We start from the raw sequence: 23,371 nt of genomic DNA, 5'->3' as shown, positions 1-23,371 counted from the left end.
AATTGAGGGTCTCATATGTGATACTAAAAGTGTATATGTCTAAGATATTCAAAGAAACCAATAAAAATCATCAATGATCAGAAACCTACTAGATCAGGGGTCTCCAACCCCGGAGCCACAAACCAGTAGCCATCTGTGTCCTGTTAGGAACCGGGCTGCACAGCAGGAAGTGAGCAGCAGGCAAGCGAGCATTACCGCCTGAGATCCACTTCCTGTCATTTCAGAGGGGCATTTGATTCTCATTGGATTGGGAACCCTATTGTGAACTGCACATTAAGGGGATATAGGTTGCGTACTCCTTTTGAGAATCTAACTAATGCCTGATGATCTGAGGTGGAAGAGTTTCATTGTGAAACCATCCCCCTCCCCAACACCCCTGTCAATGGAAAAATTGTCTTCTACAAAACCAGTCCCTAATGCCAAAAATGATGAGGACCACTGTACTAGATGGCCAACATTAATTGGCCAGAGAAATAGTTTTTAACTTTTTTCCTGTTAAGGAAGAAACTAATCTTGGAAAAAATATGCCCAGAGCAAAACTGAGGGCAATTTATTAGTTCACTTGCTGAAAGAGGATATGAGCAGATCACCTTCTGACCTTCATAAGAGTCAAGTGGTAGAATTTTACTGGGGAACAACTCTGGCATAGTCAGGGAACTACTGAATGGTTTGTTTCTACCAGGAGAGGCAGCCAACCATGTACAGTAGTTATCTATTCTCACCTGCTAAAGGGATGCTCCTTAGGCTTCTGTGCAGTTATTTGTTCTCTTGAAGAGAAGATGAATCACAAATAAGATCATAAATAGGGCAATTCCCAAGGTCTATGCAGTCTGAGGTAAGACAGTAAAATCTGGGCTAATGGTTCTATAAAAGGTTCCAACAAACCTGTGAAATGGCCCACACTATACTCTTTAATTTTCATAATTTCTGAATCCAAGGAATACTTCAATTCCAAATAATGATTACATTCATTTACCATCTGACGAGTGTATATTTCTTCTTTGGTTTCTGTGATCCTCTCCCCTTATTTTGTTCTGACCTCTCAGAAAGCAATTTCTTCTTTAGTGTTCCTTGACGCAACTGCCTATGAGATGCCAGAGTGCTCAGGGCCAGGGTTTTATCTCTCTCCTTTACTGCAATACAGTGGTGACATTCGCTTTCTTATCTCAACTATTATTTATTTCCTGGTGATTCCCAAATGTTTGTCTCAAACTCAAGTCTCTATCCTGAATTCCAGAAACATATCATCAAGTTTAACTAGTGAGTTCAATGCATGATTACTGCCTTCTTACAAGCTATGATTTCTTGTTTGGGTGTTTATGAATATATTTTGGTATAACATCTTCTCCCACATTCGCTTAAAACCTCTTTCCAATCCATCAGTCACACCACTGTGTTATGAGGATTGCTCTTGAGAGAGGCAAATCTGACCACATTATGGTCCTCCTTTCAGCAGCATCCTATTACTTTGAGATAAAATCTGGCCCACAGAAATCTCATGATTAAGTGCCTTTGTATCTATTGGTCTCCACGTCTTTTATTTTTTCACCTCTAGACTTCACCAAACTTAGACATACATTCACCTTGCCCTGGAGCATTAGCCCTGGACCTCTGCAAGGGCGGTTTTTGGCTGCAAACTCTCCATCACTGTCTGTGGGAATATTTCTATTCTATTCTTTCAGCCTCAGACAAGAATCATAGCCTCTTAAAGCCAGCTCTTTCTCCAGGTGGCACTAAAGGCATTAACTATTGCCTTTGTCCTGCTCCCGTGACCCAGTGTGGAAGCTAATATGACCGTGCTTTGCCATGTGTATCTCGCAACTAGTCACGCTCATCTCGATATCTCCTCTTTCTAGCCCAGTGCTTGGGACATTGCAGAGGCTCAATAAATGTTAGTTAAATGAATTAATACATGAATAAATCACCTAAAGAAATGTTTGTATTTGAACTTTAAATTTTTATTTGAAAATAGTTTAAGCTTTTTTTCCATTTTGTTAGTAAAATTTACTTTGGAAAAGCTTCAGTTGGACTCAACTGAACTTTTAAAGATAATTTTTTTAGCCTTTGATTGGTCAAAGAGATAGGAGGAAGCGAGTTCAGTACAGAAATTGCTAAGAGACCTTCCTGATGTGGGCTCAAACCAAATTACAGGCAGGAACCTAGGAGGAATTAGAAGAAGCTGAAAACCTAGAGGCCCTTCTTCACGCAATTACTGGCCTAGAATCAGGATAAGAGAAAAACTATTAAAAGTCATTTTGACAGCTTCAATAAGTTTTTCAAAAACCAAACAAATAACATGCGGGGGATTTATCACTTTAAATGCAGTAAAACGGTCAGAGAACAGAGAAAATTAACTTCTTTATGTTTGAAAAAAGAACATCAAAGGGAGTCTTAACATTGTTATTTACACGCACTGTGCCATCACAATCTTTCTTCTTTTTGGCTTTTGCTAAGATAGTAATATCAGGCAGAAGTTTTCCCTATATGGTAATCAAGAAGGACAAGATAGAAAGATGCCATCAGAACTAATACTGGAAGCCTGAGAAAGCCTATGGCACAGAAAATGCTAGGCTAAAGGAGAAATAGAAGAAAAGTATAATATGGTATAGTTAGCTAAAGGTCTCAGAATTTTGGAAAAATAATGTTTTAATCTGAGTTTGTCATTAAAACCAAAGTTAAATTAATTAATTGATACCATAAAAAGACAAGACAGTGTTATCATATTTTATGTAGGTTCACCTGATTTTATCTCAGTTTAAATGGCTGAATTTCATAGATTCCAAGACACAGGTTTTTTTTTTTTTTACATTTTAATATCTGTGAAATTGGGATTTACATGATAATTGATAGCATTTTATAGTATGTCAAGTTCCTTTTCTTTTATTAGTGGTATTTAAAGTAATATTTCATCTTTAATCAATGGTGTCTTATAGTCAATGATGTAGTACCTATACTGTGAAATCCCACCATAATATGGTTAAGTAGGATGAAAAATATACAATGTTGAGATTTCTACTAAGAAGAGTCTGTGTGGCTAGACAGAGGAAAGTTTCCAGGAATTTGGTTAATTGACCCATATTCTTCCAGGTTCCAGTTATAGTTTGATGTTACCTGGAAGTTGTAAACTGTTGCTTAAACATTGATGGGGATAATTCTGAATCTCGTGGCAGGGTGGGATGGCCAGGACGCTACCAACAACTCCAGAAATCTCCCAGTTGGTAGGTGTCACATATAGTTGTCTTGATCCGTGGAGAATGGGTCAGGAGGCCCAATCAGGGTACATAGATATTTATCGTCAACTTTTCCACTTGTAATTGCTTGCTGTAATCTTCCCAGCCTTAAGCCCTTCCTAAATTTCCCACTGCTAACCCTGCCCAAGAACATAAGTATGTTATACTACTCTATTCCTTAAGAACATAGGCTAGGCAGAGGACTGAAGCTCATCACCAATTACATTAATCCAAACTTACACTATTACAGGGATTTAGATGACTTACTTTTTATCCTTAGTGATCATAGGTTAGTAAATATTGGGCCTAGTACCTTTAAAATAAAACACTTAACTAAATAAGAAAGTTTTCATGCTGAATTACTGAGAATTCAAGTTCTTGTGCCAAAAGAAAGAATTATTTTAAGATTAGAAGGTCCATTAACCTTGAGCTTGCTCTCTAAATTGCAGATAAAGCATATAAAATAAATACAATCATATCTGGCGTGCTAAGTAAAAAACCAACTTGCAAATGCTAACATGCATCATAATGGCCAAAAACTCTTTTCAAGATCACATATGTAAAGAATCTCCTTCAGTTTAAGATTAAAAAGATCATTTGCAGAATCTGGCAATGTTGGTAGATATATCTTAATTTTTTTCAAGGTCATCTTAAACAAAAATTGGAACAACTAATTACCAAGCACTGTGATATAAACAAATAAAATAGTGATAAACTATGTAGATGATGCCCTTACCTTGGAAAATGGTCTAAAATGTTCTGAGCCTAGATAGTATTACCACATTTTCCAAATAATTCTTTAGATATACCATTTTCTAGGAATTGTGCTTCAGTTTCTCCTTATTTTTATCTCTAGTGGCTTAATTCTGTGTCTCCGAAATATCAAGATTCCACTGTTCAGTATTATAAAATTCAATTGCACCCCATATGCCTTCAAAGCTAATTAAAATGTTGTGTTCCCAGACTGCATTGTCAAGTTTTCATATTTATAAGAAGAATGCTGACTGGTGACTGGTCAAATACTTAATGAGCTAGATGCACCATTAAGAGCAGATTCAACTAAAGACAAAGGGGCTATTTTACTGAGTGTTTTCTGTCCCTCACTTCTAAGAATGTCCCAAAGCACATACTTTACATTAGCATTAGTAACAACTAGTGACAGCCAAATGCTATAAAAAAAATAAAATAAAATAAAAGGCCATGATCAAGTAGGCTTCATCACTGGCATGCACGGTTGGTTCAACATATGAAAATTAAGAAATGCAATTAATCACATAAACAGAACTAAAGATAAAAAACACTTGATTATCTCAAATGATGCAGAAAAGAATTTCAATAAATTTCAACATCCTTCATCTTAAAAACTCTCATTAAACAAGGTTTTGAAGGAACACAACTCAAAATAATAAGAGTCATCTATGAAAAACCTATAGTCAACATCATACTGAATGGGCAAAAGTTGGAGGTATTCCTCTTAAAAACCAGTACCAGACAAGGATGCCCTCTCTCAGTGCTTCTATTCAACACAGTATTAGAAGTCCTAGTCAGATCAATCAGGCAAGAGAAATAAATAAAGGGCATTCAAATAGGAAGAGAAGTCAAACCATCCCTGTTTGCAGACAACATGATTCTACATCTAAAAAGTCCCATAGTCTCAGCCCAAAAGCTCGGTCAGCTGATAAACAACTTCAGCAGAGTTTCAGGATACAAAATCAATGTACAAAAATTACTAGCATCCCTATACAGCAATTGCAGCCAAGTCAAGAGCCAAATCAGGAAGGCAATCCCATTCACAATTGCCAGAAAAAGAACAAAATACCTTGAAATACAGCTAACTAGGGAGGTGAAGGATCTCTATGATGGGAATTACAAAACACTGTGCAAATGAATCACAGAAGACACAAACAGATAGAAAAATACCCCATGTTCATGGATAGGAAGACTCAATATCATTAAAATGGTCATATTGCCCAAAGCAATTTCAATGCTATTCCTATCAAGCTACTAATGACATTATTCACAGAACTAGAAAAAAAAAACTATTTTAAAATTCATATGAAACAGAAAAAGAGCCTGAATAGCCAAGGAAATCGTAAGCAAGAAGAACAAAGTTAGAGGCATCAAGTTACCTGACTTCAAACTACACTACAGGGCTATAGTAACCAAAACAGCATGATGTTGCTAGAAAACAGGCACATAGACCAGTGGAACAGAATAGAGAGCCCAGAAACAAGCCCAGAAACAAGGTCACATACCTATGGCCATTTGATCTTCAACAAAGCTGACAAAAGCAATGGGGAAAAGACCCCCTATTCAATAAATGGTGTTGGGATAACTGGCTCACCATATGCAGAAAATTGAAGCTGGACCCCCTCCCTTACATCATGTATAAAAATAAACTCAAGACGAATTAAAGACTTGAATGTAAAACCAAAAAATATAAAAACCCTGAAAGATAACCCAGGCAATACCATCATGTACATAGGAATGGGCAAAAATTTCATGACAAAGATATCAAAAGCAATCACAACAAAAGCAAAAATTGACAAATGGGAGCCAACTAAACTTAAGAGCTTCTGCACAGAAGAAAATGATCAACAGAGCAAACAGACAACCTACAGAATGGGAGAAAATATTTGCAAACTATGCATCTGACAAAGGTCTAATGTTGAGCATCTATAAAGAACTTACACAAATTTACAAGAATAAACCAAACAACCCCATTAACAAGTGAGCAAAAGACACGAACAGACAGTTTTCAAAAGAATATATACATGTGGCCAAGAAGCATATGAAGAAAAGCTCACCATTACTGATCATTAAAGAAATGCAAATCAAAACCACAATGAGATATCATCTAACACCAGTGAGAATGGCTATTACTAAAAAGTCAAAATATAGCAGATGCTGGTGAGGTTGCAGAGAAAAGGGAACACTTATAAACTGTTGGTGGAAGTGTAAGTTGGTTCAACCATTGTGGAAAGTAGTATTCCTCAAAGAGCTAAAAGTAGAACTCTCATTTGACCCAGCAATCCCATTGCTGGGTATATACCCAGAGGAATATAAATCATTCTACCACGAAGACACATGTATGCAAATGTTCATTTTTGCACTATTCACAATAGCAAAGACATGGAATTTACCTAAATGCCCATCAATAACAAATTGGATAAAGAAAATGTGATACATATACACTACGGAATACTATGTAGTTCAAAAGGAGAACGAGATCTTGTCTTTTGCGGGAACATGGATAAAGGTGGAGGCCATTGTCCTTTGTAAACTTATGCTGGAACAGAAAACCTAATACCAGATGGTCTTACTTACAAGTGGAAGCTAAATGATGAGAATTCATGAACACACAAAAAAGAACAACAGACACTGGGTTCTACTTGAGGTTGGAGGCTGGGAGGAGAGAGAGGAGCAGAAAAAGTTACTATTGGGTACTAGGCTTAATACTTGGGTAGTGAAATGATCTGTACAACAAACCCCTGTGACAGGAGCAAACACAATAACATTTTATAAATTGCATCAATAACATTATTTGTAAGGACACGAAAAATTCAACACTCTAAAAATTACACAGAATAATTTAGTAATGTCATCCTTCATGTCTCAATTAGGATGTGGAAGCTGAGAGGTCATGTACATTCAGCACTATGGAGGTAGTAAATTCGATAAGCCACTAGCTGTGCATTAGAATGCTTCTTCTGTCAAAGGTAAGTGCTATGGACCACAGTGGAAAGTACTTGAACATGAGGAATCCTTCTCATAGCCACCAAGGTTGCATAAGCACCTCTGATATCCAAAATTTATTGTCATTATTTGCCAGAATAAGTAAGTTAATAATTCACTTATTTCTCTGTGAAAATATTGACCATTAACAGTTCTCAATTGTAGCTCCGTCTTTGTTGATTTCTAGCAATAATTCATGTTTTTGTTTTACGTTTCTTTTTTCTTCTTCTTTTATCCTTTTATCCAAGCCATTCTCTTCCTGCTAGTTGTTTCAGTTTTTATGATTACATGACCTTCAAAGGAAAATTGGCTAGAAACTTGAAAACCACATAACATTCCAGTACTAAATAATGCTTTACGATTTGGAATGTGATCTTACAAAAATATTAATATAATGTGGGTCAAAGTTAAAATATATTATTTTCTACTTGTTTTTTAAAATTTGTTTTATAATCTAAGTAAAAATATAATTGACAGAATATATTGGTAGCACATTTTTTTTCAAGTAAACATGTCATTAAAAAAATTCCTGTTCAGAAAATAAACTGACATGCCATTTAACTGAAAATCAAGGAATTGAAGCATACTAGTCACAGAAACTCCTAGCAAAGCTGGTTTTGAGATTTAAAAACTTTGAGTTGTGATGATATTGCAACAGTTAAAATAAGTTACTATATAAGCACCTATCATTTGCCAGGCACTGTGTTTTATCTTCGTTACCTCTATGAATCCTTCTGGTCACTAAATATGCACTTTGAACCATTCTCAGTCTGCTGGCAAGGAATCGGAAACTTAAGGACTTGGAAAAACCTGCCCAGTGTTGTCATAGTATTGTTACTCAGCTCAGAGGCTGTGGATTTGTGACTGGATTTGAGAGTGTGCTCTCTTCATCACTGTAGTGCCTAGATAATTGTGAAGATAAGCACACAATACTGAGCACATCACAGATGGTGACACACTCAGTTCCTTAAAATTCATAAAGAATAATTTTTCTCAATGAGTGTATCAGACTACTCAGCGTTCGTGAACCATTCACACCCCAAAGCTCCAGCTCCTTCTCTAACTATCATTCTCTCTGTGTCACTCAGCACCCTGGGACATAGAGGCCTCTACTGGCCCAGTGACATGGTGAAGCTTTTCAACACTAGGAAACATTTCCTGTTTGTAAATGCACATACAGCAATTTCTTAGTTACCCACCCTGAAAATCAGACAAAGAATCAGTTCATATTTAGTAACAAGAGGAATATACACTGATGTTCTTGTGTCTGCTACTATAGTTCTTGTTATTTTTATTATTACTTTGACTTTCATTTTCTTTTACAGCTGCATAGATATGAAGCCATTTACTGCTAATGATTTCATTCCTACAACACTAAATTATTTTGTACTCCACTTTTAATCTCCTACTCTGCAGACAGAGAAGATCTTTGCCATTTTAAGCTCCAAGGGAGAAGGGAATCTGTCTGTCTTACACCACGTCCATACTACCAGACCTATGCCTCCCACATAACAGACACCCAGTAAGTCCTTATTGATGACTGAATACTTTTTGCTTAAGTTGCTTCTTCTTTAATATTGTCTTTAAAACAAACTCTTTCAAATATAATTCTCTTAAAAAGAATATTTCTGTAAAAAGTAGTCATACATGGCTGGGCATGGTGGCTCATGCCTGTAATACCAGCACTTTGGGAGGTCGAGGCAAGCAGATCACCTGAGGTCAGGAGTTCGAGACCAGCCTGGTCAACATGGCAAAACCCCGTCTCTACTAAAAGTACAAAAATTAGCCGGGCATGGTGGCGGGCACCTGTAATCCGAGCTACTCAGGAGGCTGAAGCTGGGGAATTGCTTGAACCCAGGAGGCAGAGGTTGCAGTAAGCTGAGATTGTGCCACTATACCCCAGCCTAGGCGACCAGAGTGAGACTCCATCTCAAAAGAAAAAAAAAAAAACAGTAGTCATACACTAAGAAAGTAAGAAAGCAAATAGGAAACCCAAGGGAATTAAAAAGGCTCTCACTGAGAATGTGCATTTGCAATGTGCATTCCGGGCAGGGGTTTCCTCATGCCTATTGAGGTGCACATCCTCACACACTGTCAGTGCATAACGCAAATTATTACTCAATAAGGGAACAAATGCCTGTGATAACAATGATACCGATGACAATGATGGTGAAAAAGACATGGTTGTAATTCACAATTGTGATGCCAAATCTGTAAGTATTCACCATCCTTCAAAAAACAAACAGAACTAGAATGTATCCCTCAAGGAATGTTTACTCATCTAGAATTTAAATATGAGATGTAACTGTTGTATCATTTATATGGCTATCTGCCTACTTAGAAATCTAAAAAGACATCTTTGTTTTAATCATAAATGAATTTAGTCAGAATAAATAAGTACACCTAAAGCACTGAGGCACAATGGGAAGGAAACTGGGTGTTTGGAATCAAGTTTTCTCAACTTGGCCTGCATTTGGCTATGAACTCAAAACAGCCTGACAATCACATTATCCCATGTGACATTTGCAGGCCTTCATTCACTTACTGGCACTGAAGAGAATTTTTATTAACAGTAGGTCTGAATGGGTAAGAGTTATAAAACTTTACAGCACAGGGGAAGTTTTCATTCATCACTGTAAAGAAGTTGATATCAAGTCTGAAAATAGACAACATATTATCTGGGTTATAGATCATAACAAATCACTTAGTGTAAGCTGGCTGCGATGAAACTGATAACAGCTTTCAGCTCACTAGTAGCAGATTTTGTGAGCGCATTAATGGGACCTACTAATTTAAGGAACTTAAACTACTCTATGTCAGAATATTATAGCCTTTAAAAGTTTTCAAACTAACATTTCCAGGCAGGCTCACAAGCACTGAACTATCCCATGCGGTGACATTCACATCTAGTTTGAGTGAATGGTGCCTTTAATATTGTGCAATGCACATCCTGTACTCCTGTACCCAGAAGACTGTGATTTGGGGAAATAAAAATGCATTTAAATAAAATATCTTTAAGAACTACTATATCATCATACCTAACCTAAAACTTACTCTTTAATTAGAAATAGGTAAAGAATTCCAGTTTTTTTTTTTTTTTTGAGATGTTGTCTCGCTCTGTCACCCAGGCTGGAGTGCAGTGGCGCTATCTCGGCTCACTGCAAGCTTCTCCCGGGTTCACGCCATTCTCCTGCCTCAGCCTTCTGAGTAGATGGGACTACAGGTGCCCACCACCACGCCTGGCTAATTTTTTGTATTTTTCGTAGAGTCGGGGTTTCACCACGTTAGCCAGAAAGGTCTCTATCTCCTGACCAGGTGATCCGCCTGCGTCGGCCTCCCGAAGTGCTGGGATTACAGGCGTGAGCCACCATGCCCGGCCAAGAATTCCAAATCTTAATATTCCTATAATGTATCTCCAGAAATCTTATGTGATTTTCTCTTCAACATAACCTGTAAATTATTTCTGGGAACCTGAGTGTTGATTGTTAACAATATCACATTAGTTTCACTAGTTCATTTTCATGTTGAGGCTATGAAAATAATCTTGTTAAATATTTCTATAGTAAGGAAAAAGTCTCTTCAGGACATCAGATGGACAGAAAATGTTTAGTATTAGTCATTGCTTTTAAACTGACTTCAGCAAAGAACTGTAAACAAGATAAAGGAAAGAAATGTCACTTTACTGATTTTTGTTTTTATCATAACACATTGACATTTTTTCACTAGACATCTGAGTACTTTATTGGGTTACTTCTTGTTCAATTTCCATGTCTCTTGTTTGTGTCCACAGCCAAAACATCATTTCTGGGAAGTACAATTCCCAAAGCAATTGCTGTCAGTGGTATTTACTAACTCAATTAATAGAGCTTGGGAAGATTTTCTGAAAGCTAGATCAGAGTTTTCGAGCCAGTGTGAAGTGGTTAGTTGATATTTGCCCTACTTATGGATAAAACCCCAACATAAAAATCTGGTGAAACAGCACCATATTCTGGAATTTGAAACTTAGCATTTATCTACATTTGAAAATTCTTAAGGAAACCCAAAGACTACACACAACCAAAGTTAACATAAAGCATTTTTTAAAATTTAAGTGTCTCTCATCATAGTGTAAAAATATCCATTCTTTGATTTAATCCAATCATCTTTACAACATAGTTCAATAAAGTTTGCAAAAACAGGCATATCACAAGTTCACATGTGTGTCTGTTTATGTGTTGTAATGGTATATTGGTAGTGGTTGAATAAGTGAATGAATCAATGAATGCATGAGTAAATGTCTATTTTAGTTTACAATTATCTTTACTGGGGCACTAAGTTACCATCAATCAAATTTTGATCTGACCATCTAGAAAATTCTGCAGCTATTTGCTTTTGGATCAACTGTTATTATTTGTGGTATAAAGTACAATTTGGTGACTTTTTGGTAGTCATTGGAAAAGTCTTCTTTGGGAGCACAGAAAAAAGCAACAGGAGTTCCTGATGTATTTTTGAACTGAATTGAAACATTCCTGATTCCACACCGCTCCACCAATCATTTGGGAGAGCACAAACATGGTTGATGCAGACAGTATTTTGCCTAAAGTAAGACAGAGCCTCAGATGTATAGAATATCTGGCCAACACAATGTTATCAAGGGCCATCAGGGACACTGTGATGATTAAGTTAGATTACTTCTGAGATAGGGGCGACATTAAACATATTTTACTACCAATAGGTCATAAACACTGGCCAATCAGAATTTAAATGCACGAGTAGGATTTAGGAGAATTCCTGCTGTGCCAGCCAGCACCACACTTTTGCTGGATCATGATGCTCCTGGAGGAGGCACTGGGGAGGAAGGGGAAGTGGAGTTGCACTGATGGCCTAGGGGCAGTGTCTATTTACCAAATGAGAAGATATATTTTAATGTGCCAACAAGTTGCATGGCCCTTCTAGTATATGGAAGTTGAAAATCAGTCCTGCCCTTGGCTTCAGCTTCTTTAGGACGGTGGTTCTCAAAGGGTGGCCTAAAGACACCAAGAATTCCTAAGATCATCTTAGGAGATCTATAGGGTTCTCCCTTTTTAAATTACTTATCTAGATGAAGGTAGATTTTTCTCTATATGTTTAAAGCAAGACAGTGTATAGCAAAAGAGAGAATGCTGAAGTACATGCACAAATCTGGCCATTTTTTACTGAGTCAGACATTAAGTGATTTGTAAAAATATAAAAGTGTACCACGTTTCTCAAAAAATTGCCTTGGTTTTAAAAAAGTATATTTTAATAAAATATACTATTTTTATCAGCACAAGATGAGTTAATTTGTTATTATTTATTTTGTTGTAAGCAATAATTTTTTTTAAGAGTGTAAAGGGATCCAGAGACCAAGAGTTTCAGAACTGCTACTTAAGGAAATAAAACAATAAGAACTGTAGAAGACCAAGGAGAAAGAACCTAATAGCCCCATTCCCTCGATCATTTTACTCAGAGTTCTAACTGTCTCTTGAAAGATTCATTAATAATTTAAAAATATCCTTGTGTTTTTCACTTATGCAGAACATGGCCACTAGCATATATTTATATTTCAAAATCTTGCTAATTTATACTAATTTCTGTGTATAAAGTTTTCTGTATTAGATTTTTTTATAAAGAAATGCATTTAGCCAAACTTTGCTAATACATTTTTTATCACAATGCCATGAAAAAACAGCTTTAAACAGTAAGTTAAAATTTTAATTAGTCTATTAATTGGCATGCTTATGGTACTTCTAAAATGCTTGTAATCTATTGGTTTTGTATCCTAAGAATTTCATCAGAAATCCCTTTCACATGACCATTTTTACTTGTCTTTTAGGAGAGAGGAAAAGTAAACATTAACCTCAGTCTGTGCTATTATCCTCAATTCCACAGCAGCATAATCTAAACTACCATCTTTCTTTTTATTTAAGACGAGGATTGAAAGGTGTACCATTGTTTCACATATCAAAACAAACAAACAAGCAAAAACAAACACCCCAAATGATCTCTTCATAAGGTTGGTATGCCAACCTTAGTATAATGGTAAATGAAAAACAAAACTACCCATTAAAAACAGACACCAAAGAAAGTTACTTGTCTCAATCATGACACTGAATGAAGGAAGGGGTTAAAAAAAATCCCCCTTTAAGAATCTGACCCAGATCCTGGCTTTGGTTGCTGTTTGTATTTATGAAACCAGTGTGGTCAAAGACCTTAACCAGAGAATGTAGGTAGTGCCCCCAAGTGACTAACAAGAGCAAATGCATATTATCTTGTAAAATGCCACTTAGTATAAGAGAACCAATTTCAGAAGCTTTAAAGTGTGGAAAACAACAATAAAGACACATGTCTTAGGATCAAATACATTAACCAGAATTTCCTGGCATATAAAATTAATTAAATATTGCTTATATAGGATTAATGTGTATCATGACATACTTTATCAACATGCTAATATACTTTAGCAAGTAAAATGCAAGGGGGAAATGGAAGCAAAAAATATGTAAAATGATGGACACACAGTTATCCAACATTCTTCGGGTATCTATTTCTAAGACCACAATCAAAGTGTACAAATTAATATGTGCATCCCCAAACCAAGAAACTTGATAAGCATATTTCTAGGGCATGCTATTTCTCTGCCTAATCTATTTTCTCTTAATGTGTATATATATTTGAAATATATTTTATTGGTCACAGATAAATTGTATTACAGTCCCTTGATTTTCACAGATCAACAGGAAAATTTATAGCTCTTAAAAATCAACTTTTGAAAACAAAGATTAGGAATATACCTTTAAAACCTATGTTTAAATTATAAGGCGCTCTGGGTCCTAAACTTAACTCCACAATGCTTCCACACCATAGTATATATAGCATTTATCATGCTTCGAAGCAAAGTCTTAGATTCTATAGACAGTAGCCAGGTGGCAGCTGTAACTCTCTCATTTTGTCTTTACTGATTCCATTTTCAAGGAATGTACACTGAGGTGAAGTGTCTTGCTGCAATTGCCATCTATTGTATGAAGGTAATATTATAGTTCCTTAAGGAGAGAGAAACTGAAGCTTCTGTCATAAATGCCAAGTTGCTAATTGAGTCTTGGGGCTTTATGATGATAATCTGTGACCCAAAGATATCTCTAATCAGCAGGCGTTTTATCCAACCAAATTTTAAAATGTCAAATGAGTCTTTCTAGAGTATGGCTGTTTGGTAGGGGACATGGGATAATGAGTGCTATCAGGCATCAGTTGTCTTCTGGGGCCAAAAGGGTTATCTGCTGACGCACTGGACTGCATGCTGAAAACACATGGATCACTCCCTCCACCTCCTTTTTAGAACATAATATCCACAGCCTTTCTAAAGTAGAGAATATTAAAACTCTTGTCTCTTTTTTTTATTAGCTTTTGAGGCCTAATGATGATTCTGTTTTTCATGTCTTAATGTCATGAGTTACAGTTTATATAGTACTTGAACGCAACTATAACCTTTAAGAGGGGTTTTGAGACCTGCATGGAAACACTCAAAACAAAAAATGGTCTTAGAAACAGAAACTGAAAAAAGGCTAAAGGATTTGCTGAGAAAAATCCCAGCTTCCTTTCTTTCTTACCGCTGTTCTGTCAGTATTCAAAGTATAAAATGCTGCATCACGTACAATGCTTCTTAAATGACAAATGGATGAAGTAGGTGCTTTGAATGAAATACTAAATAAAGCTCTTCTGTTGAAATTATGGCCTTGATACAAAATGGCATTTATTCAAGTCATTCAAACAACTCTATTCCATTTCACAAATAATGAAAAGACCTCATGGAAGCTCAGGCGCCTTTTCCTTGTCTTCTTAAGAAAAAGTAACAAAAAGAACACATTCCTATAATGGTATTGGATCCATAAGCTGACTTATCTACCAATTTGTATTGAGGGTAAATGGATAGTGAGCTGTTCAGTACTTTTCCTTCTCCTTGTTGTGAAAAGCAAAATGCTGTATGTATCAACTTTTCTTCCTCCTTTTTGACCAATAGACAATATCTTATTATATATATATATATATATATACACACACACACATATATGTGTACATATATATATGTATAACAGATATCAAAACATTTATGAACATATGGGAATATGCATAAATATACATACATGTGCAAGTAAATCATCTCAATAGCAGGATGAAAAACAACCAAATTTTACCTGCCTGTTTCAAAACACAAACATTCAACTCTCCCTACTGATTTCACTGAAAATATTTTGTTAAGTAATTATACCCTCATTTTATGGCTATTACACAGATAGAAATAAATCCTTTGTAGATGAGTATTTCAGTGAGTTCCTTTCAGGTTCAAGTTTGGTGAAAGACAGAAGACTTGGTATCGTGCAGAACTGAGGTTAATTGTGCAGTCCTCTACTCCTTCTCAACAATTTCATCTAGAACACATTAACATGAGGCTGCTCATTTGCCCCTTTGAAGACATTGGGTATTCCATGGGACCCAGTTTCATCATGGCTCCACATGTCTGCCTTGCCACCTTCTGAGGGATATCTACTGCCAAATTTCAGAACAAATGTTGTCAGTTAGGACTCACCTCTCCTTCCCTGGGCCAAGGCCTCCCATTCTGGGTATATTTGCTTTGATTCTGTCGCTTCTTTTGTCCTCCATCAGCAAATTTGCACAGCAAAGGCTCACTGGGGGCTGGGAAGATAAGAAACCAATTCTACATTAACAAGTCCCCCTTAAAAAATAAGTGATTATGTGAGTCACAGTAGTGCTTTGTAATGAATAGCGTTTGAAGTAACATCTTGCTTCTGAAGAGGTATTTGGCCCCCTTTTAGTCTCAGCTCTGTTGGCCGCTGTTCTAACTAACTGGGCTTCAAAAAAGTACTGGCAGATCATAAAAGAATAGAACAAATATTGTTGAAAAAATAATCAGTTGAAGCAGAATGTGAAATTTGCTTTAGAAGTAAAGTGGCAAGCACCGACCCTTCCAGTAATGTCAGAAACATGTTCATAATCGGTATTTATATGTGGATCAATATTTCTTCCTCAAAGCAACCGTGTTTGCACTGTACAAACTGAAGCATTCAATTTTGGAAAGAGATGATTAGGAGCTTCTTTCTCAAAAGAGAGACATTTTGCTAACCGCAATCAAATTAGCTTTTTAAAAATTAGTCCTCTGTAATTTCTAAATGGCTAGAAGCTGATGCTCCACCCAACCCTCTTCACTCCAATTTGCCAGTGAAATCTAATCAGAATCCCGGAGAGAACAATTATTAGAATGTTAAGTGAACCCGCATGATAAAAATATAGCCAAAGGATATGGCTTGTGAGTCCTGGATTGCTAGAGGTGGTCCTACACGACTCAGGTAAATGTATTTTCCAAGAGAAAGTGACCAGAACTGATGTCTCAACTCCTCTTCCAACAATTACATTGGAAAATGACAATCTTTTAAAACCCACAGGGCAAAATTATTCTTTGAGAACTGATGTTCTCCTTCATATCCCTGCTTGACTGGAAAATTGCTGCTTGTTATCACAATAAATATATGTTTAAATGAATGAATAAAATGAAAGCCAAAGTGGCCTGACAAACTTGGTTAATGTATCAATGTGGCTGGGAAGGTTAATTTCTTAGTTTATCTGTTTGAATTAACCAGATATTAATTTGTCCGTTTACAGTCTGAAAACCACAATGACCACCCTGCACAACTGTTACTCGTTAGGAAAAGTGTGTTTTACTAAAGATTAGTTATACTAAAGGCCCTAATTCTTGACCAATCCCTGTGTCCTTGCCTTTTGCTGTATAATCTTGTGGAGCCCTCTCACTCTGACTCTAGGTCTGATCCCATATGATTGCTTTGGTCAGTGGGATGTTAGCAAATGAGATATGAGCAGAAGCTTGAAACGGATTTAAGTTTTGGGAGTTGCTTCTTTTGCTCCTCTGCATGGCTATGTGAACACGCCCAGGTTAGCCTGCTGGAGGATGAGATGCGAATAAAGATGTGTCGTCCTTAACATCCTAACATTCCAGCCAAGGCCATGCTAGATCATCCAATGCCAGCCACCACCCAGACATGTGAACCCGTACATCCAAGATCGGTAGTGGTACAGAGTTAACTTGCAGTGAACAACAGAAAAAAAAATATAAGCCCAGATGATATAAATTGAGCCCACCACACAAACGTGTAAGCTAAAGAAATCTTTATTGTTTCATGCCGCTAAGGTGTTATAATTGATATGCGGCATTATTGTCTTGTTAGACAACTGGCACAGCTTCCCCAACATCCCTTTTGCCCCATTCCCACCCCAGCTAGATTGCTTGCACTTAACTTACCTGGTAAAGTTAAACATTTTTAAGGAATTAATGAGAATTCTAAAATTGTTTCCAAAATCAACAGTGGAAAAAGAGTACAATCAAACAGGTACCTACAAATAAATATTTGAAAATCATTTGGCTCTAAGGGACAGTCATATTTTGTCAAATCCTTTTTAGCTCACTCTTTATTAGCAGCAACTCTGTTTATCAGTACTGGAGGAAATGGCTCAAAGAGACAGGGGTCACTGTTGCCCAAGAGAAATAAAAAACAAAATGTCATTCCTGCCGTATACAGAGCACACAGTTCTGTATAGAGAGAGCACTCAATAAATATCATTGCCTCACTGAACACAAGTGGTTTTTCACAGTGACTGCTCTGATGAGCCTCTGACTTCAGTGACTTGGGTGAAGCCAGGAAAATCACACGACAGAAAGACTGCATCATGGAATGTCTGTAGATAGTCACTGCCTTTATGTTAGAAGGACTGTAAATTCTGATTCCTGATTATTTATGTTAGAAGTACTGTAAATTCTGAGTCCAGATGAAAAACCTAAATGCTAAATGCAATCACTGCATCCCAATATTATCTGAGTAACATAATTTCCTGTGAGATTTCAAAACTATATATTTATATCACATGTGAAATCCTCCTCCTCTATAGAATATTTTCTCTCTTGCCATTTTAAAGATTCAGGCACATATAGCTATTAAAATGGGATAGTCATGCTAACATATGAGTTCATCACTGTCAGTGGTACAAATTTCTCACAAAAGGTAAATCTAGAAGCACCTTACATTTCTTACTGTAAAGAAACTGGTTCCAGTTTCTTGTGAGGAGGGATGGCAGCTTTGTGTGCCTCTGTTAGGTAAGAAATTTGCCTAACAACTACTTTCACAGACACACACATAACACCCACAGGCAAGTTTTTTTGTTTGTGTATTTTTAACAGCTTTACTGAATCAACTGACATAAAATAAACTGTACATATTCCCAGTATACAATTTGGCAGTGTTGATATATGCATATGCCTATGTGACCATCACCATTGTCAAGATAATGAACATATACATCACCCTTAACAGTCAGAAGCTTCTTTCTACTCAAATATAGTCTTTTTGTTTTAACCAAGGAATGTTATCCAAGCAGAGGCCTTTTTTTTTTTTCATTTGGTGTTAATAATAGACTAAAGTTTATCAAGCACTTCCATTTTATATAGATCATTCATTTAATCTTCACTACAACTCTATGAGGCAACTAATATTTTTCTCTATTTTACCACTGAAGGAACTGATATTCAGAATGGTTTAGTGGCTTGTGGCAGGTCACACACCTGGGATTTAAACCTAAGTAGCAGCTAAACCACTAAGTGCAGTTGTACCAATAGTGAATTAGAAATCAGGCTTTATCTGCTAAGTATGATCCTTGAGGAAAAAAATATCTTGTTATACCTATTTGCACTGTGTCCAAATAAGCAGAATTGGCCCATACATAAGAACTTTTGTGTCCAGATTTATTTTTAAGTCCTACAGTCCATGCATGATGGGTCATCAGTAACCCAATATGGCATGAGATCGAATTTGATTGTCCTCTTGGATGTCTAATTCATAGGTGAGGAGCATGTTTTCACTCCCTTCCTTAGTCCCATGACCAGTTTTCCCTTAATATCATAATGCTTCTGTTAACATCAGATTTCTATTTAAAAAGAGACCAACTTGCTTATTTTGTTCTTAAAACCTTCCCTGATAATTTCCAGATTTTTCTTCTGCCTTAAGACTATAAGAACACATTGAACAGTGGCTACAGAAAATTCTGGGTTTCCTTTCCAAGTTGTAAATGGTAATCAAGTTTTTTTTCCAGTTTTACCTTTTATACATCTTTGGGTAATGGTTTTTATGAAACGTATTTCTACTCTCTGAATCAGGGTTGTTTATTGTCCCCTAATAATGGTTCTTATAAGGTTTATAGGATAGTCCCTGGTTCTAATAGTCTAGAATATGACTTCTCTTTAGGTAGTTTCTATAGGATCATATTTCCATAGGCTTTATCACATACTTTGGGGGCACTTAATTGTTAAGGGTACCAGCTTCCTGGGTTTGAAGTCTGGCTCCCTTACTTACTAGCTACAAGATACTAGGTGCATTTCCTTCCTTCCTTCCTTCCTTCCTTTCTTCCTTCCTTCCTTCCTTTCTCTCTTTCTCTCTTTTTTCTTTCTTTCCTTCCTTCCTTCTTTCCTTTTTTCTTTCTTTCTTTCTCTTTCTCTTTCTTTCTTTCTTTCTTTCTTTTCTTTCTTTCTCTCTCTTTCTTTCTTTTTCTTTATTTCTTTCTCTTCCTTCCTTCCTTCCTTCCTTCCTTCCTTCCTTCCTTCCTTCCTTCCTTCCTTCCTTCCTTCTTTCCTTCCTTTCTTCCTTCCTTCCTTTTACATTTCTGTGACTCATTTTTCTTATGTATAAAATGGAGAAAATAATGTTAAATACTTCATAGAGCTGTTGTGAAAGTTTTTTAAAAGAATATTGTATCTAAATAAATACTGAATCCATTTGCTGCAAAGATTATTATTGATTAGAATCTCTGTCAGCCACTTCCCAGTTATCAACTGTGAAACCTGGTCATGTGTCGGTGTCAGAGAGTTTGGAACATTTAAGCTTTATTTTCATCAGCTCTGTTCCATTTTAACTCCATAGAGGCTTCGTCAACATACAGAACTTGCAACTATCTTCAACAACAACTGAAAGATGTGTTCATGGAAAAGATCTGTGTTTCTAAAATGGTTCCTGTTTGGATAGCTTGTCATTGGGTCATCTGGTCACCACAGCACTAGGGCCCTTTCCTGAGTCATTGCCAGAAGTTGGCTTTCATTATCTCCTGGGTATGATGCATGTTATGTTATTATTATCTGTGTTAACCTCCATTTGCCTATGATGAATGATCCCTGCTCCTTTGCTGTTGTTTCTGATCATTAGTACTATTACTATTATTTCGCCACTCAATTGCAAAAGTTCTATTGGCAGTTTAAATCCTTCAGGGTTGTATTTCACTACTAGAAAAACTATTGAGCCATCTACATAGTAATAGATTTCACTGGGGTTTCCCTTTTCCAGATCCCATGTTAAAATAAGGGAATTGTTAAATAATTACTGTCGCTAAAGCTAAGTTCCAGAAAATCTTTCCTCAATAAAAGAGACCATCTCTACCTTTCATTACCTCTCCCTAAAACAAGTACATACATATAATTACATACCTATAATTACATATCCAAAAAGGCAGGTCTTTCCCAATTCCCTTATTTAAACATTTGTATTAAATAAATAAAATAAAATGCTCTAAATGAGTTATTTACACTAATATATCTTCTACAGACTGGCATAAAAAAATTTAGCAGAGGCCTCCCTTAAACAAATATTACTAAATAACAATGCTGTAGATTGCCAAGGATCAAATATATAAAGAGTATGAGATTCTGGATTTTAAGCCTACCTTATAATTTTCCCTCATTGTAAAGAGACCTTTCAAATAATTATCTTTGACACTAAGAGAAAATTTAAAAGTCGTACGGTGAGATTTTCTTAGTTTTCAACTAAGATCTCTTTGTGAACTGTCTTCATAAATTTTACATTTTTTTAAAGTTCTCAAACATTAGCCACTCTGATACTTGGGGATCTGCATAAGCATTAGGCTATGAATATTGATAATGACCTATTTATATTTACTGACATTGCTAAGGTAAAACATCTGATTGTATTAATTTTGAGATGATTATATACTGTTAATTTTAAGATGATTATAATGGAAGACAGAAACAGCCACATGTTTTACTAGATACATTTAAAAAAACTCCAGAAATACATTTTCAAATGTGCTATTTCAAAAACAATGAATATATTTCCATACTATCCTTAAATTTCAGGAGTTAAATTCAGATTAATTGCCCAAAGAGAAATATTTCATTGAGAGTGGCAGAGAAAACATTAGTAGACTCGGTGAACTAAAATTCACATAATCGTCTACTTTTTAGGTAATTCCTAAATATCTTTAAGATAAAATCCAAATTCCTTCATTAGAAAATAAGAATTTTCCCCTGCATCATATCTTTATTAGTATCCTTCCATCCCTGAATAGTTTACACTTCTGTCACTTCCTTTTTTTTTTTTTGAGACAGAGTCTTGCTCTGTCAACCAGGCTGGAGTGCAGTGGCTTGATCTTGGATCTCACTTCACTGCAACCTGCGCCTCCCGGGTTCAAGTTATTCTCCTGCCTCAGCCTCCTGAGTAGCTGGGACTCAGCTACACACTACTACACATGCCACCACACAGCTAATTTCACTCTCATCACTTCTAAGTGCAGTTCTTTTCCTGTCTGGAATTTCTTTTCCCAACTGCCCCCACCACATAGGCACACACACATCCCTCCATCTGGCAAACAACAAGGAAGCCCTCTTTGACTCCCAGCTCAGAGTGATATTATCTAGTGTGTATTTGGCCAACTTTCACAGGTTGAATGCTGTTTCTCTTTGTGTTAAATAAATCTTTTGACAGGATTAATTTACTTCCAGGTCGGAGGGTAGAAAGTGATCATAGGAGAGGTTGGAGTGAAGTTTGCCATGTGTGTATTATGTGTGCAATGTGTGTGTGTGTGTGTACACTGTTAACACCATTTTGTACTTAGTTATAGATAATACATGAAAGTGATGTTACTCACAGTAAGGTCAATGAACCCAGAAGCAATGGAATTATCACCTGGGAGCTTGTTAGAAACGTAGACTCTTGGGCCCCTTTCTAGACCAACTATATCAAAATCTGTATTTTAACCAGATCCCCAGGTGATTTCTGTGTATGTTAAGATTTGAGAAGAACTGTTTTGGTTATGACTGGCTCCATAACTGAAAGAGGAATGCATGTTAAATGTTAAGCATGAAATGCTCTGAATAATTAGAAACTTCAGTAGCACAGAAATATTATATTGCTTACAATTTCCTTATTGCAGGATTATGGTGCCAATTACTTTCGTTTAGTCTCTTTTAACAGTAGTTAAAATAGAGACTAAATGAAGAAGAGGCCTTTGTGGAAGTGGGATGCCATTAAAAGCCACAGACTTTAATGTTGTAGAAGACATTATGGTCTATCATGCAAATGGGGAGCATTTAAAATATAATTATAACAATGCACGGCAATAAAGTTCCACACCAATTATGAAGGAGTAATTACTGTTTGCTTGCTTAGTGGAGTATTTCTAGTCTTCCAAACTTTGTATTAAACATGCAACATACAATGCATAAACTGATGTAATGATCGGATGGCTTATAGGATTTGGTGTTTTAAGCAAGCAAACAAAACAATGACAAAGATTTTGCTTATCAAAATTAAGGTATGATAATTTATTTTGATTTTCTGCTTACAATTTAAAATACATGCAGTTTGATAAGTCACTAAAATGTTCTTTAATATGCTATTGATGAGAAGATATTGACATCTAAGATATCAACAGCAGAATTCCTACTTTCCTTAGAGAAGTTGAACATTTTTAATTTTAACAATCAATTTATTTAAGCTATTCTAGTATTTGTATTGGACTGTGGTCATGGTTTTAAATATTTCTTTATTATTATAACATTACTGGTCTGGTACTTTACTATTAAATTTAAATATTCCTCATTTGAGATAGGTTACCAATCTTACTTCAGGAAAAAATAAGAGTGGGAGAAGCTGGGTGGGAAAGAAAAGCTAATGAAAACAGATACAGTTTATTCAAGGTGAGTTTATATAATCTTAGTATAATAGCAGACAAAATAAAGGACTTTAAAAAAGAATCTCAATAATTAAAAGTTAAAATGTTATAAATGTTTGATCTAGGAGACACCTTTAAGGAAAAATTGTGAGGTTGTAAATTATATCTCAATTAAAAAAATGAAACAAATGATCACAAGGTCAGGAGATCGAGACCATCCTGGCTAACACTGTGAAACCCTGTCTCCACTAAAAATGTACATTAAAAAAAAAAAAAAAATTAGCCTGGCATGGTGGCAAGAGCCTGCAGTCCCAGCTACTCGGGAGGCTGAGGCAGAAGAATGGCGTGAACCCGGGAGGCGGAGCTTGCAGTGC

At 36.1% G+C, this 23,371-nt stretch overlaps 1 protein-coding gene across 5 annotated transcripts in view; it reads right to left on the bottom strand.

The window, feature by feature from the left end:
* The window catches only part of RBMS3 (RNA binding motif, single stranded interacting protein 3), a 760,872-nt gene that overhangs the window by 138,031 nt on the left and 599,470 nt on the right, over window positions 1-23,371 (bottom strand). For all 5 annotated transcript variants that reach the window (XM_011961526.1, XM_011961529.1, XM_011961530.1 and 2 more), the window contains exon 7: window positions 15,547-15,653. In XM_011961526.1, the coding sequence (XP_011816916.1) occupies window positions 15,547-15,653 (107 nt within the window). The remainder of the gene's footprint in view (window positions 1-15,546; window positions 15,654-23,371) is intronic.

This window comes from Colobus angolensis, unplaced genomic scaffold (genome assembly GCF_000951035.1).
Source record: "Colobus angolensis palliatus isolate OR3802 unplaced genomic scaffold, Cang.pa_1.0 Scaffold56, whole genome shotgun sequence".
Lineage (NCBI taxonomy): Eukaryota > Metazoa > Chordata > Mammalia > Primates > Cercopithecidae > Colobus > Colobus angolensis.
Note: the sequence above shows the minus strand (reverse complement) of the source record. Positions and strands in the feature narration are given on the sequence as shown.